This window comes from Nicotiana attenuata, unplaced genomic scaffold, assembly GCF_001879085.1.
Source record: "Nicotiana attenuata strain UT unplaced genomic scaffold, NIATTr2, whole genome shotgun sequence".
In the NCBI taxonomy this organism is placed as follows: domain Eukaryota; kingdom Viridiplantae; phylum Streptophyta; class Magnoliopsida; order Solanales; family Solanaceae; genus Nicotiana; species Nicotiana attenuata.
The window spans coordinates 36,171-51,931 of NW_017673218.1; the positions used below are offsets into that span (position 1 = coordinate 36,171).

The following is a 15,761-nucleotide window of genomic DNA, read 5'->3' on the forward strand; positions in this document are numbered from 1 at the left end:
ATAGTAACAACCAGAGGCAGACTTATGTGTTATAGCGAGAGGTCACCGGACCCCGTAAGTTTCGGCAGAAATCTTATATATGTGTATGTATACTTTGAAAATGGTTAATCTAAAGCGCTTGGCATCGTGAACATTAAAAGCTTTTAGGGGGCACTGGTTGAGCAGAATATTGTACTCCCGTTGCGTAAAAATTCCGGGTCCGCCTCTGAATTAACAACTCCATCTTTAGTTGATGTATTTTCTTGTTTACCGTTTCCAAAATGCTAACTGTATTCACTGCTCAAGTCTTATAAACAGACAAGAAAAGCCTAGAAATTTTCTTTATTCTCTCCTTTTTTGGTACTCATTATTTTTGGGAATATATTGGGTGCTTGGGATTAAATTAAAGGAGCTAGGGGCTTGCTTTATTGTCTTTAACAGTGTCAGCTTTAGATTTTTACCTCATTTATATTTATACAGAAGGTTTCCTATCACTTTAATCGAACTCTTATTTGCTCAAGATGTAACATTGGTCCTTGCAAAAAGTAAAGATCCTCTTCTTTGGTCCTTCCTTTTTCTCTTTTAGACCACCACTTCTTTTTGTGATGTTTTCATGTAATCATGAATCTTGAAGATTTTGGCCTCCAAATTATCCCTTTAGTATAGGCTTTAATATTACTACTAATATATTGAAGTGGACATACAAAAAGAGGAATTGAAAACGAGAAAGATAGAGAGATAGAGGTTTGACGTAGGTTTTTTTGGTTTGTGGGGAAGGGGATGGTGTCATCATATCATGATAGTATTATTCTCTTCTTCTTTTTTTGGTTCCCGTCCGGTGATCAGTATCCACGTTGGAGTCCGACTATATCCGGATTCGCATCGTATAAGACCCATTTAAGGGGGAAGCGCTCCCTAACAAGACTTTTTCTATACCTAGGACTCGGACCCGAGGTCTCTGGTTAAGAATGGAAGGATCCTATCCATCCCATCACAACCCACGTCAGTGTATTATTCTCTTCTATCTGTCTTTTAACGGAATATCATGAGAAATCCTGCTTTTCTTTCATTGTGTTTTTATGGTTGCCTGCAGTTAAATAGTTAGCATGGTTTTTAGTGGAACTTTTGCGTTTTCTTTCTTTGACTACTAGTACCTTTTTTCTTGTCTCTTCCTTTCCGAATTTTAATTCAATTAATTGACTATTTGCTCCGTGCGACCTATAGGTCATGGGTTCGAGCCTTACAATCGGCCATTGATACTTGTATTAGGGTAGATCAACGGTTTATATCACACCCTCTTAGGGTGTGACTCTTCCCCTAACCCTGCGTGAATCCGAAACATTTTGTGCATCGGACTGTCCTTTTAATTGACTATAGCCAAGCATTGCATCTCCATAGAGGATCTCACAATTAACATACGTATATGGTCATGTGGAAAATATAAATTTCTTATAATATATGTGTACTTTAACATGTTACAGTAGTTAATTTTTCTTGTTTTTCAGGTTCCTAATTCACTTTTAATGGATAATTATCTTTAGTTATCTTCTGTATTACATGATAGCGTAATTAAAAACTATTTTACATTATCAATCTATAAAAGTTAAGCCATTTAGAGAAAGAATTTAAGTTATGCACTATGTAAAAGTTCGTTTATACTATCAATAACTTTTAACATGTGATATCATGTTAATTTTTATTTTACCAAATTATCAATTTGATGTTCATCAAGAGATTCACCTTTACTTACCTAGTAAATGAACTAATTGTTTAAATATTTTTTGCACTATCAATGCATAGCACTTAAACTCTTAGAAAAATGGATTTGATTTATATGCATTGACAATATAACGTAAAAAAAATTCTTACACTATCAGTAAATTTTATCTTGTGATAAGTTATCATTTTTACCAGATCACGGATAAATACTTACGAAAATATTTCAACTGAAATTACCTAATAAAGAACCTGCTCGTGTAAATATTTTTATACTGCTAGATCATAAATTAAATTCTAGAAAAATAGTAGTATTTGAAGAGAAAGTCACCATATATAGCCTAGATTTGCAGAGAATCTCAGTATCTCACACACTCATACCCGCACGAACACACCTACACATGTGGCAACTCAATTTTGACCGACAATATCTCCAAATATAAATTCTGCTGAGACCTAACTTTCCAAATTGGTCTAATTAAAACAAACATTGTAATATCATATGAAACACACAACTTTTTCTTTGTAATATTCATGGTGTTCGGGCATCTTCAGGTATCTGTTACCTTTCACAGACACAATTATCGAATAATTCTATCCACTAAAACTTAAATAAAAGGGCAGCTTGGTGCACTATAAGTTCCCATTATGTGCAGCGTCCGAGGAAGGACCGGACCACAAGGGTCTATTGTACGCAACCTTGCCCTACATTTTTGCAAGAGGTTGTTTCCACGGCTCGAATCCATAACCTCCTGGTCACATGACAGCAACTTTACTAGTTGCGCCAAGCCTCCACTGAAACTTAAACGGACGGGAAGAAATCACCTAGTTCAAAGCTTGGATCCCTCTTATAAGATTCTGATATCATCTTGCATGAAAGAGGCAGGTGAGCATAACTCGAGAATTATATCATAAATCTAATGCTAAACATATAATTAGTGAACTTGCAGCAGCTAGGGCTGAGACTTGGGAAATAAGTTAATATTACAAATTAATTAACTATTCCAATGGATACAATATAGCGTAATAATCAGAAAGAAAACACACATAACTTCACACACATTGTAAAAGAACCTCCAAAAAATTACAACAACCTAGAGATAATTAAAAACAAAGTTAACAAACTTAAGTTCAGTACATACACATTTAATTTAGATTAATACAAAACCTACCAGGAATGATTAAATATGTATCTCCACTGCATCCTCAACATAGCAAGCGCCAGCTTTAGGAAAACCTTCACTTTCTTATAATATTAGGGTTGAACATTTTGAGTAGTTAATAATTCCATTGAGTCATTTCCACTTTAGCTTGAGAACAAAGTGAGAAACTTCAAGATTAATGAAGTTAATTAACATATGGATTAAGGTTAAGAGATTATAGAAGATGGCTGGTAGTAGAAGAGTTATTTAGACCAGAAAACCCTGTCCAAGAATTTGCACCACCCCAATATTGATTATTTTCCAAACTGCCCAAAAACTGTTTGGTAGAATTTGACTCCATTTTCACTGGTGGTGAAACTTGAGAAACCCCATTTGATGCTTCAATAGTATTTTCACCTTGAACTTGAAAAGGGTATAAATTTGTTGTATGGTCAAAGTTAGCTGCCAAAGACGGCAATAAATTATTGTTGTTGTTGTTGTTCGCTATCTGAAATCCCATTTCAGTACATCCTCCTCCATAATTATTTAGGTTATGGAAAGCAGCCATAAGGGGTGTAAATTGTGTAGATGGTTGTGAAAATTGATGGCCAATAATTTCCATGCTACAACTTGAAGGACTTGCACTTGTTGAAATAATAACATTAGAATTACCCATTTGTCCTCCTGCTGGTTTTGAAATATTATTGTTGTTGTTGTTACTGCTTTTACTTCTTTTATTCCTCCGGCAGCCGCCTCCGACCGGCACGTTTCTCATGGCACCTCCTCTGGTCCAATAACGACGACAACTCTTACAGAAGTGACGTGGTTGAGAAAGGCTGTAATTATTGAAGTAACAGAACTTAGTATTAGTTGAATCGCACCTAGGACACTTTAGTCCAGCTTCTGGCAGTGGAATTTTTGCCATACGGGCCCGATCGACCATTGAACCGGGCCTGATCGAGCCCAGCCCGCCACCCACCTGAGCGGGTGGCGGGGGAGGTGGAAGCTGAGGATTTTCAAGTCCAGGGTTTCCTTGATGATCTGGCTGTTGTAACTGGAAGAAAAAACAAGAAGAAAAAGAAGCAAGTTAGGAAACTTGTTCACAACTCAAGTAGTCCTATATATTTGGTATATTCAACAAAAAGACTAGCAGAAAAAAGGAATATGAATATGAATATTACTCTTTTTTAATCTGCTTTTTTTTTTTAAAGGATGAAGAAGATGTATCAAAGTGGAAATTGAAGATGAAAGCCATACCTGTTGCAAATTAGGATGATCTAAATAGACTGGAAAAGATGAGAAAATCATGGTTTATTTTTCTTTGATCTCTTTACTCTTTATCTTTTATAAAGGTTGATGGTTTTTTTGGAAATATATGAGTGGAGAATCACAATAAAGAGAGAAGAAGGGAATACCAGAGCCCCCCAACAAAGAGAAAGGATGAAAAAGAAGAAAGAAAATGGAGGAATTAAAGATAGAGAAGAGAAATGAAGAGAACTTTGTTTAGTTTAATTTACTTTTCCCTCATCACATTCTCTCTTTTTCTTTTTGTTTTTATTACTATCTTTTTAGGGTTTTGTATAGTAAATTTGAGTGGGCGAAGTTCCTTCGTATTTAAGCTTTCTTTGTTCATGCCCTTGGACTACTACATTCATAATAGTGCTTGAGAAAAGTAGTGTTGTGACTCCTCACTTCTTTTTTTTTTTTTTTTTTTTTTGTGTGTTGTTGTTTATCCGATGTTCGATATTTGTATTGGGCTGATTAAATTCGGATTTGTGCCGAAAAATTTTACATTGAAGGTAAAACGCTCTCTAACAAAGACGACTCCATATCCAGGCTTGATCTCTAGACCTCTGGTTAAGACGACTCCTCATTTTTTGTGGTTTCTGATATGCTGTTCGGTATCTGCATTTGGGCTCGATTAAATTCGATCGAATTTATGTCAAAAAATGTCACATTGAGGGTAAAGCACTTTTTAACAAAAATAATTTTATATCCAGGGCTCGATCCAGAAATATCAAATTAAGAATGAAGGAGTAACTTATCCATTCCACCACAATCGTTGTTTATTTGTTGTGACTAGTGGCTGAGCCACATTCAACCAAGGGCTGTCAAATGACATCCCTTCGTCGGAAAATTACACTGTATTGTAAGATAATTTTTTTATTTTATGTATATTTACTATACATTGACTCCCCTTGATTTTACGGTATATATATTTAAATTCTTATATTTTGATACCCCTTAGATAAAATCCTGGCTCCACCACCGATTGTGACTCCACACTTGCATGAATAAAAAGATAAAAAAAAATGTGCACATTATCAATTTGCTTATGGTGGGATCCTCTTACGTAATAGAAATTCTAAATGGGGTAGTGAACAAATCATAGAAGCTTTACAATTATCAAGAGAGTGATATTCTTTGGACCCCTTTTTAGCTTTGTGTTTGCCTTGTGTTGGGATAAGTAATGGCTATTACTACCTTACTACTATACTTTTTATGGTACATTGGTAAAAGCTAAGCACACTATTATTGTTTAGGTTTCTTCTTCTCATCTTCATCTTCTTCTTCTCTTTTTGCTCTTGTCTGTTTTCGATCTTTTTAAGTTTATGGCTAGCTTTAATTTACTTTAAACGTTCGATTTGTATATACGTGCATGCAATTTGGTTTCAATTAACACGTGGAGAGACGTTCCTAACACAAACATCAATTTGGAATTTTTTAATATTTAATAGAGTATTCTAGTAGCAAGTGTTTTTTTTTTCTTGAAGTGTCTCGACTATGTGAGAGGAGCTAGAGATTATTTCTTCCATGATATTGAGCTAGAATATCATTATTATATGTGGCTGCACTAATTTAATCTATGTTTTATTTGTGTTAAAAATATAATTAAGTAATTAAAAAATTGCTCTATATTTAACAACTTAACCTTTTAAATGAGATGGTACGCAATCTTTTGCGGCTGTTGTTGGTAGTATGTAACACACTTTAACATGGTATTGGAGCAGGACGAGGTATGAATTCGAGTATGACAGCCATTCATTATCAAAAAAAAAAAAAAATCTAGATGTGCGACAGATGAAAATTAAAAAGGCATGCACGTGAGAGAGCATGTCAAAAATATAATTATATTATTAAAAAATAATCTCTCTAATAGCTTTATAAGATTTTAAATGAAATAATAATACACTTCAACAATATTTATCATTAATTCTTTAGTATAACACTGTCTAGGATGATACGAGGTTAGACAAATTTCTTTTTCCTTTAGACAGTCATTCAGTATCCTAAGTTCACTGATCCGGTAATTTGAATTCATATTAGGTAAACCTAATAAGGATCAATAAAGTATTTCCTGTCGAGAAGTTCTTCATTTCCAAAATTGATCGAGCTCGAAATCTTCCTGAAATTATTAAGAGCGAAGATCTCAACCATCCCATTATAGTATAATATAAGGGTATATTTGAAGGAATATGTTGCATAAAGAACACAGCAAATCCTGCCCTATTTGACAAGACTCATAGTGATATAAGGAGACAGGAAGATCCAAAAAAGAGTCAAAATTTTCAGGCGGTTGTAGTCATTAATATTACTGTTTGTTAACAAGATGAATTTACTTAACCAAAAAAACAGTCATTCCGAAGAGTTGCACCTCTCCAGATTTCAGCCTAACATTGGCTATAAATACAAGTCCATTCTCTCAGATTTTCCATACGATTTTCTGAGTTTCTCCTTCTTCTTCTGCATTGTTTTAACTTCAAAGAAAGGAACAATAAGTGTGATTTGCTACCGAACTTTGTGTTCGCTGAAACACTGGGGTTTGAAGTACCACTACACTAGTGTGTAATTCGTTCTATCCTGGGAGGAAATAATTCATAACCTTGGGTACTAGGAGGGGATTAAATTCCTTAAGGAAACACTGTGAATTTAGTGGGCTCGGATTAGCTTCTGTTTCATTTATATTTCTGTTTATGTTATTTTATTTTCTCTAGAATTATTTTACAGTTACAGTTTACTAACAAGCTTAAGGAATTTAATTTTGTATTCTGTATTTGTGTTATATTCACTGTTCTGGAGATTAAAACCTTTGTGGTTTTTTACTCCGTTGGAGATTAAAATCTACGTGATTTTAACGTTTGTTTGTGTCATTCTTTTACAGAAATGGCTAATGATAATGGGAACCAGGCTGTTCCAATGGCGACTGCCAATGAATCAACAAGTCGAACACCGGCGGAGAAACCCGGAAAATTTTTCGGGTTAGATTTCAAGCGGTGGCAGCAGAAGATGTTCTTCTACTTGACTACTTTAAGTCTGCAGAAGTTCATCAAGGAAGATGTTCCTGTTCTGCCCGATGAAACTCCAGAGAATGAACGCTTTCTCGTGATTGAGGCGTGGAAGCATTCTGATTTCTGTGCAAGAATTATGTACTTAGCGGACTGGAGGACGATTTGTATAATGTCTATAGTGGCGTGGAGACGTCAAAAGAATTGTGGACTGCGCTTGAAAAGAAATACAAAACTGAAGATGCTGGGTTGAAGAAATTTGTTGCCGCCAAGTTTTTGGACTACAAAATGGTAGATAGCAAGTCTGTTATTACCCAAGTCCAGGAATTGCAAGTGATTATTCACGATCTCCTTGCTGAAGGTATAAATCAAATTAATACTGATGTTGAAAGTAGTAATCTTAGTATTTTTACTAACAGAATTTTCATTGAAGGTCTTGTCATCAATGAAGCATTCCAAGTAGCAGCGATGATTGAGAAGTTGCCTCCTTTGTGGAAGGACATCAAAAACTACTTGAAACACAAACGCAAGGAGATGTCCCTAGAAGATCTCATTGTTCGATTGAGAATCGAAGAGGACAACAAAGCTGCTGAAAAGAGAGGCCGTGGAAACTCAACAAAAATGGGAGCAAACATTGTTGAAGATACTTCTCAAAATAAGAGAAAGAGGAAGCAGGCTTCTGGACCGAAAAGCAACCCAAGAAGGAAGCAGTTCAACAGAAATTGCTACAACTGTAGGAAAGCTGGGCACAAATCTACAGAGTGTCGTGCTCCGAAAAAAGACAAGAAGAAGGGTCAAGCAAACATGGTTGAAAAGCATGAAGATGTTGATGACTTGTGTTGCCATGCTTTCATAATGCAACCTGGTGGGAAATCCTAAGGAGTGGTGGATTGATTTTGGAGCCACTCGCCATGTTTGTGCTGTTAGGGAAGCTTTTGCAACATATGCTCCTGTTGGACCCGAAGAGACGCTTTCTATGGGAAATGCTGCAACCGCCAAGATTGAAGGATGTGGGAAGATCTTTTTTGAAGATGACTTCTGGCAAGGTGGTGACTTTGAACAACGTCCTTCATGTTCCCGAGATTAGGAAGAATTTAGTCTCTGCTGGACTTCTTGTTAAAGATGATTTTAAGTGTGTTTTTGTTTTCGATAAGGTTGTAATAAGTAAGAACGAAATGTTTGTAGGAAACGGTTACCTCATTGAGGGCCTTTTCAAGCTGAACGTAATGGTTGTTGAGAATAATAATAAAATTTCACCTTCGTCTTACTGACTTGTGTCACGACCCAAATTCCACTAAGGGTCGTGATGGCGCCGGACACCACTGTCAGGCAAGCCAACGTAAAATACTTAATTAAATTCTCATTTTAATACTCTTGAAAACTATGACTTTCCTACAAATTTACCAATAAAAAAGACAATCGCTTCAATTCAAAATAAATGATAAGCAATTAACACAAAATACTTCATAACCATCCCAGAAAGCGGTGTCACAAGTACATGAGCAATCCTAAGAAAAATCGAATAAAGTACAACAGCTGTCCGGAATACAAATTGGACATAAAATAAATAAAACCTGAGAGAGAGACTATACTAGCTGCGGGTCGCCTCGAGGAAATACCGCTCACCTAGTCTCCGTGTCAACCATGCTGTTATGCCCACTAGGCCACTAGAGGTGCATGTGCCTGTGCAACAAAAATGCACAGAAGTGTAGTATGAGTACAAAAATAACGTGTACTCAATAAGTATCCCGCCTAATCTCGAAGAAGTAGAGACGAGATGGCAACTTCGACAATTACTAAAGGTCCGGTAATAATATTATTAAGGCGATGACTCACGAATTTATTAAGAACAACAGTAAAATTCAAATGAGTCACTAAACAGGTGAAAATTCCTTTTATTTAAAGTCTCCGGATTCATAATCCATTAATTAACAATTATCTCAAGTCGGGAGAGCAGACAACAATATCAATAAATCTCAAGACAAGCAATTCAAACATGCGCAACTCATGCCGAGGTCGTACGGCCCGATCCAACATAAATGTAAAATGTGCACTGCCGAGGGTCGAGCGGCCCGAACCATAGATGCATCTTTCACCCCGCTCGCGAATCATACATGCGACGCGGTCAAATATAAATAAACACAACAATCAGTCAATCATGAATTTATTAGGGAACAATTATCCAAGGAAAAGCCAATTCTCTTTTAACAATTCAAGAAAATGAAGTTTATTCTTTTTAGAAATTCATTTACCAATTCGATAGGATTTAAGAAATTCAATTGTCAATAAGGTTACAGATATTCCAAGTATAGCATGTTTTTGGGTCCTAGACTACCCAGACTTACACATATTAGTAGCTACGCACGGACTCTCGTCACCTCGTGCGTACGTAGCCCTCACAAATAGGAGCACATAACCATTTATTTCATCTATGGGGACAATTTCTCTCTTACAAGGTTAGAAAGGAGACTCACCTCGCTCCGAAGATCCATATCCGGCCTTCCACGCTCTTCCGAAGACTCAAATTGATGCTACTTGCTCCAAAACTAGCCAATAGTTAAGCAAATCCATCAATATATGCTCGAGTGCTCATTACAATCCAATCTATAACAATTCCTAACTCCGATCGAAAAGTTGACAAAAACGCCCTCGGCCCCACGTGCCCGGATCCCGAAAATTTTCGAAGATTAAGCTTACCCATAACTCCACGAACTCAAATATATAATTTACTCTCAATTTCATACCCAAAATCGTGGTCAAATTTCAAGAATATCAATTTTCTAGGTTTTCCTCAAACCCCCAAATTTCTACCAATTTACATGCTAAAATTCATACATAATCGATATATTTAACTCAAGATAGGTGGGATTAGCTTACCTTGTCGTTGATGATGAAAAATCCCACTTGAAGATCGTCCACACCCAATGAAAAATGGGGGAAAATGACCAAGCCCCCGATTTTAAAAGAACCATTCTGCCTCCAACACTTCCGCACCTGCGGTCCCTTGAGCGCTTCTGCGGTTCCGCGGGTGCGGCACTTCTACCGCTTCTGCGGATATCTCACCAGGACCTCCCTTCCGCTTCTGCGATTCGACCGCTGCAGGTGCGGTCCCGCTTCTGCGGCTGCTTGACCGCATCTGCGGTCCCCTTCACTTCTGGTCCAAACCACATCTGCGGCTCCTCTGGCCGCTCCTGCGGCCCAATTCTCGCAGGTGCGGTTATACCAGCAACCAGCAACTTCTGCCTTCCAAAAATTCCATTTTCGATCCGTTAGCCACCTAGAATCCACCCGAGGCCCCCGGGACCCCAACCAATCATACCAACCAATCCCAAAACACATTACGGACTTGCTCGAGGCCTCAAATCATATCAAACAACGCTAAAACCACGAATCGACCTCCAATCCAAGCTTTATGAACTTTAGAATTTCAAACTTCTACTTCCGACGTTTAAACCTATCAAATCACGTCCGATTGACTTCAAATTTTGCACACAAGCCATATTCGACATTACAGACCTACTCCAACTTTCGGAATCAGATTCCGACCCCGATATCAAAAAGTTCACCTCCGGTCAAATTTCTCAAAAACCTTCAAATTTCTCAAAACATTCAAATTTTTATCCTTAGCCAAATGGCTCCAAAATGCTCCACGGGCATCCGAATTCACTTCCGATCCCGCTCCCAACTCCAGAATCACCATACGGAGCTACTCCCAGACTCGGAATCCCAAACGGACATCGATAACACTGAAATGCACTTCGACCCAAACTTATGAAATTTCTTCCAAAATGCTAACTTCCACAATAGGCGCCAAAACGCTCCCGGGTCATCCAAAACCCGATCCGGGCATACGGCCAAGTTCGAAATCATCATACGAACCTGCTGGAGCCTTCGAATACCAATTTCGAGGTCATTTACTCAAAAATCCAATCCTAGTTGATTCTTCCAACTTAAAGCTTCCGAAATGAAAATCCTCCTTCCGAATCAACCCCGAACTTACCGAAATTCAATTCCGACCACGTGTACAAGTCGTAATACCTGAAATGGAGCTGCTCATGGCCTCAAACTGCTGAATGGCGCGCTAGGGCTCAAAGTGACCGGTCGGGTCATTACATCCTCTCCCACTTAAACATACTTTCGTCCTCGAACGTGCTAGGAATGGTGCTGGGGTTGTCTGGAGTCGCTGTTGAACACCTCGAGCACCTACCCGTGCTACCACAACTCAGCTGGGCGCCCTAGCTCGGTCAATCTGAAGATATCCTTTTTCACTTAAGCAAATAAGCCTTAGAGCCCAATTCCATCATTCGGAATTCTCTGCCAAGACTGTTCCAACATACGCTCACCGTATCAATAACTACACGCAGCACCAAAACATGACTGCATATCTTAGCTGAATTCACACCTTGCACCACTTTACTCACATAAACATAATAGCATTCTCCGATTAAGTACTTCAAAGTTCCATGAATCTGATGCTCCCTTGGCACCTCATGAACTACACAGGTCTGGCTCTAACTCTTACAATACCGCAACGACGGAAGAGATGCGTAGAAATTCATAACCAATTGCCGAACCAACAAATCATTGAGTCTATACTCCTGTCAGGAACCATCACCTCATCTTGAGCCAAATAATGGCCTTAGCTCCTTAATGTACTTCATATAATCCGATCGCACTGATCCTAGATCCAGTAACCTTATCTTACTCTGTACGAACTGCACAGGCAACAAGTCACCCCTGACATGACCAAAAGTCTCATATGATGCCACAACGTGCCAATAGGCTACCAACTCGAATGCGATACATAAGGAAAATGAACTCTGGAAGGGACTACTCAAATCACGCAACTAATATGAACTTTCCTCAGAAAATGGAGAAACAAAACACATAGAATAGAATACAAGGGATTGTAATTATCATCACACTGTTGCGGCGTGTAACCCGATCCGCACATAAAACTCACATAAGGAGATACACATCGAGCTGAATTGCTCATTACAACAAGATACCGAATATCGGTCACAAGCACGCTAAGTGCATAATACCATCCCTGAGGGGACATATAGTGCCATAAGCTACAAACTCAAGCACAACTGAGGTGCGATATACGATCTGAATCTCAAGAGCCATTTTGCTCATATAACATCATCTCTACGCGGCACCTCAACACATAAGCAATTTCCCAAGCCGTCTCACAACTCACACAGCGCAATGTATCATTACATGAAATATCTGACGACGAAATAACACCCTGACTACTCCTCCATAAGGAGCGCATTATTGAAATGAACACGTCTGACCTGATATAGAGCCCACATCCACATTTTAAATCCATCCACAGACCTCAAGCTGGTTCTGATCGCACCGAACTAGGCTAATAACCTCTCAAAGGCCCATAAATACTCCCCTTTTTCTCAAACACATAAGGAGAACCATCATAACAGGAGTAATCCTCCACAGTCCACAACCCAATAATTCGAGTGCCCTCCAGGCATCAATTCTCAAATTAACGATGTCACCAAAATCTTCCTACTTGGTTTAACTCTTCAACCAATCAAGCGACTACATGCCACACTTATACAGCCTTTCCGTGACAGATAACAGGTCTGTACACCCAGACCACCGACCGCACTAATGCTAAAAAAGCGAACAAGAATCCTTAACCAGGATGCAAAGCCTTTTTCACAAAACACCGACCTCAGGTGATGCTGGAGGCAATACCAACTTACTTTAAACATCGAAACTACTTCCCTGCCCATCCGAGCTCGTGACTTCCTTGTCAACACCGAACTGCAAACTTGATCCTCTCTTCGAATTCCATACCACTCACTGCACCCATCATGCCGACATACGATAGAACACGATCTTTCGTCATAGATCCGTAACCACAAATGGATTAACACTTCATCATATAAAACTCTTCACTTATCTCACTTCAGGAGAACCATAGCAATACACAGGTGAACTCTCATAACCGTAGAATATGCAAATCTCTAAGTAGTGGTCTAAGCTACCACAGCCCTTCCGGAGTCCGCCTACGCATAGCAGGCTATAGCAGTAGAATACTTCTGAATAACATCAATTACGGCGGCCGACAAGCCTCACACGTGCCGCCACAATTCACTCGCATAACTCAATCGCGCTGAAGGAACTGATCACTGCCACCAATATGCTAATTCAACTATGGCTAATCAATCTATCCTCTTCCAATTTATCCTTGATTGCCTTAGAAATAATAATACTCCATCCAACACATAGCATGCTCCATCCACACTCATCCCAAGTGACCCTGAATCATGAGACCATGCCGTCTCAAACCCCACGAACCATTTCATACCTCCCGAGGGCTACACTGCAAGTCAAAACATCATAGAACATTCTGTGCCCCTTCTCATAAGCTGCTACCAAGCTTGATTCTTAACCGTACGTATAGGCTCGAAATCACTAGGCACTACGTTTTGCCCCTTTGAATCCACTAGGACCATTGCTGAGAGCCACCCGCTCTGACTTGGCCCCGAATATAATCAATTCCATAAATCTTCTAGCACATGAATACCCCCTCGACGAAGCACCCGGCAGAATCACTTTCCTAGAAATCCGCATCCATACAAGGCATGAATCCTGAATTCTTTCCCAAGTCTGAACATGAGCCAATAAGGCCAACCATAGCACACCTTTAACAATTCCTTTGCTCAATTTACCACTTATGTTCCTTTCCTGTAGCTGAAATAACCCATCAATATGCTAATAATCAGAAACCTCGCAAGTAGTTAACCAGGCAATCCTTAATCATAGGCGGTGGGACTCTCCTACTTAGCCTGAAGCCATTAAAACACAAATTTTGGAATTCACCGGGATCCTTTATCTCTTGTTGACATAACCTTGCGCAATCAACCGCCAAAATTCTCGGAATCTTTCTGTACAACCCTCTTGTTATACTCTGAATCATCAACCGCGTTTACACGACCGATCTCCTTGTTGTATAGCCAATAGAACCCTTTGCAGAAGCCTCACCAACCATGCGACCGCCGACCTGCTCACTAGAGATATCCCGCCTGTGGAATTTATGTGCCGACGTCTCTCAACGCTGCTACGCGGGGCGCAATCACCACGACATTAACGACCCATCCTGAGTCCCAGCTCACTCTCTAGCTGCACAAGTCCATTCACCCTTTGTGGACATCAATTAAGTGTGCGACAACATCCTTCCAATTCAAAGTTAGGTCGTATCCTTCTTCATTTCGAGCAGCTCCTTTCCGTGAGATCAAATCTCCTGCCGCATAATAGCCCACACTTCAAATAAATCCGTAGGCCCAAATCACCAATCACAAAAATTCCCAAATCACCCCAAACTCTCCCACTTTGGAAAAACTCACCTCTTTAGTCGACTACTCGACCCTTGCTTCTTATACCTGGCCTTCTAGAAATTTTAACTACCCCCTGACACTCCCCACACGTCCTTCCTCGTCCGTTGCTGCTCAGTTGTTGTCTTAAATAAAATCTATCTTCGTGGCACTTGAACCCACAATCGCTGCTAACTTTACACCTTTCGGAAGATCATCCTTCTCAAACCGTCGACATTAGAAACACTGATTTAATCCTGAACTACCGCACCCTGCGATATCTGACAGCTGCATCTTCAATACTATTTCACAATAGCTTACCCCAAAGGCGAATTGTAGAAGATCATAACATCGGCGAACTTAGTACGTTCAATTAGGACAACGACACCTCATCATAGAAGAAAACTCCACCACGCTCGCAAATACCAAGTCTCATTACTCCACTAGCCCACATCTGACCATTCTCAGTCCAATTGCCTTTCCCCTGTCGGGAACAAAATACCGAATCTCTAGATCATGCACTGAGTAAACCTCCCTTCAAGTCATTCACTGCCCCGACACGTAGGCAAACGTCCTACCATCATATCAATACCGCGGAACAATCGTTCATAGCATCATGGCAATTGTGCCTAGCCTCAGAGCTCTCAGAAGTACCGCTACTGAGCTGAAACGACAGAATATCCTTCCACAAGGCGACGATAATAGCTCAGGCAACTATGCAGGGAGAAACACCCCGCACCACATCGGTAGTACCATTACAATTCTTCAATTCTCGATTTACAACAAGCGGTCCGCGTCGCATAAGATTGAATAGGAAGGAATTAAAGGCATAGCCTCCAGGGATCAAATCGCACGATGGGAAATCAAGAAGGGAAGCACTCCTAACAGCCCTGCAGCCTCCCGAGGATAAGCACAGACGTCTCTGTACCGATCCGCGAGACTCTACTAGACTTGCTCATGACTCGTGAGACCTACGGGAACCTAGTGCTCTGATACCATGTTGTCACGACCCAAGTTCCACTTAGGGTCGTGATGGCGCCGGACACCACTGTCAGGCAAGCCAACCCAAAATACTTAATTAAATTCTCATTTTAATAATCTTGAAAACTATGACTTTCCTTCAAATTTACCAATAAAAAAGACAATCGCTTCAATTCAAAATAAATGATATGCAATTCACACAAAATACTTCATAACCATCCCAGAAACTGGTGTCACAAGTGCATGAGCAATTCTAAGAAAAATCGAATAAAGTACAACAGCTGTCCGGAATACAAATTGGACAGAAAATAAAT

At 39.4% G+C, this 15,761-nt stretch overlaps 1 protein-coding gene across 1 annotated transcript; it reads right to left on the bottom strand.

Moving 5' to 3' along the window:
- Nucleotides 1-2,724: 2,724 nt before the first annotated feature.
- On the bottom strand, nucleotides 2,725-4,397 carry LOC109215758 (dof zinc finger protein DOF2.4-like). The gene is made up of 2 exons (XM_019379866.1): nucleotides 4,095-4,397; nucleotides 2,725-3,891 (listed from the first exon to the last, which is right to left on the bottom strand). The coding sequence occupies exons 1-2, from the start codon at nucleotides 4,143-4,145 to the stop codon at nucleotides 3,073-3,075; spliced, it is 870 nt and encodes a 289-aa protein (XP_019235411.1). The 5' UTR covers nucleotides 4,146-4,397; the 3' UTR covers nucleotides 2,725-3,072.
- Nucleotides 4,398-15,761: the final 11,364 nt, after the last annotated feature.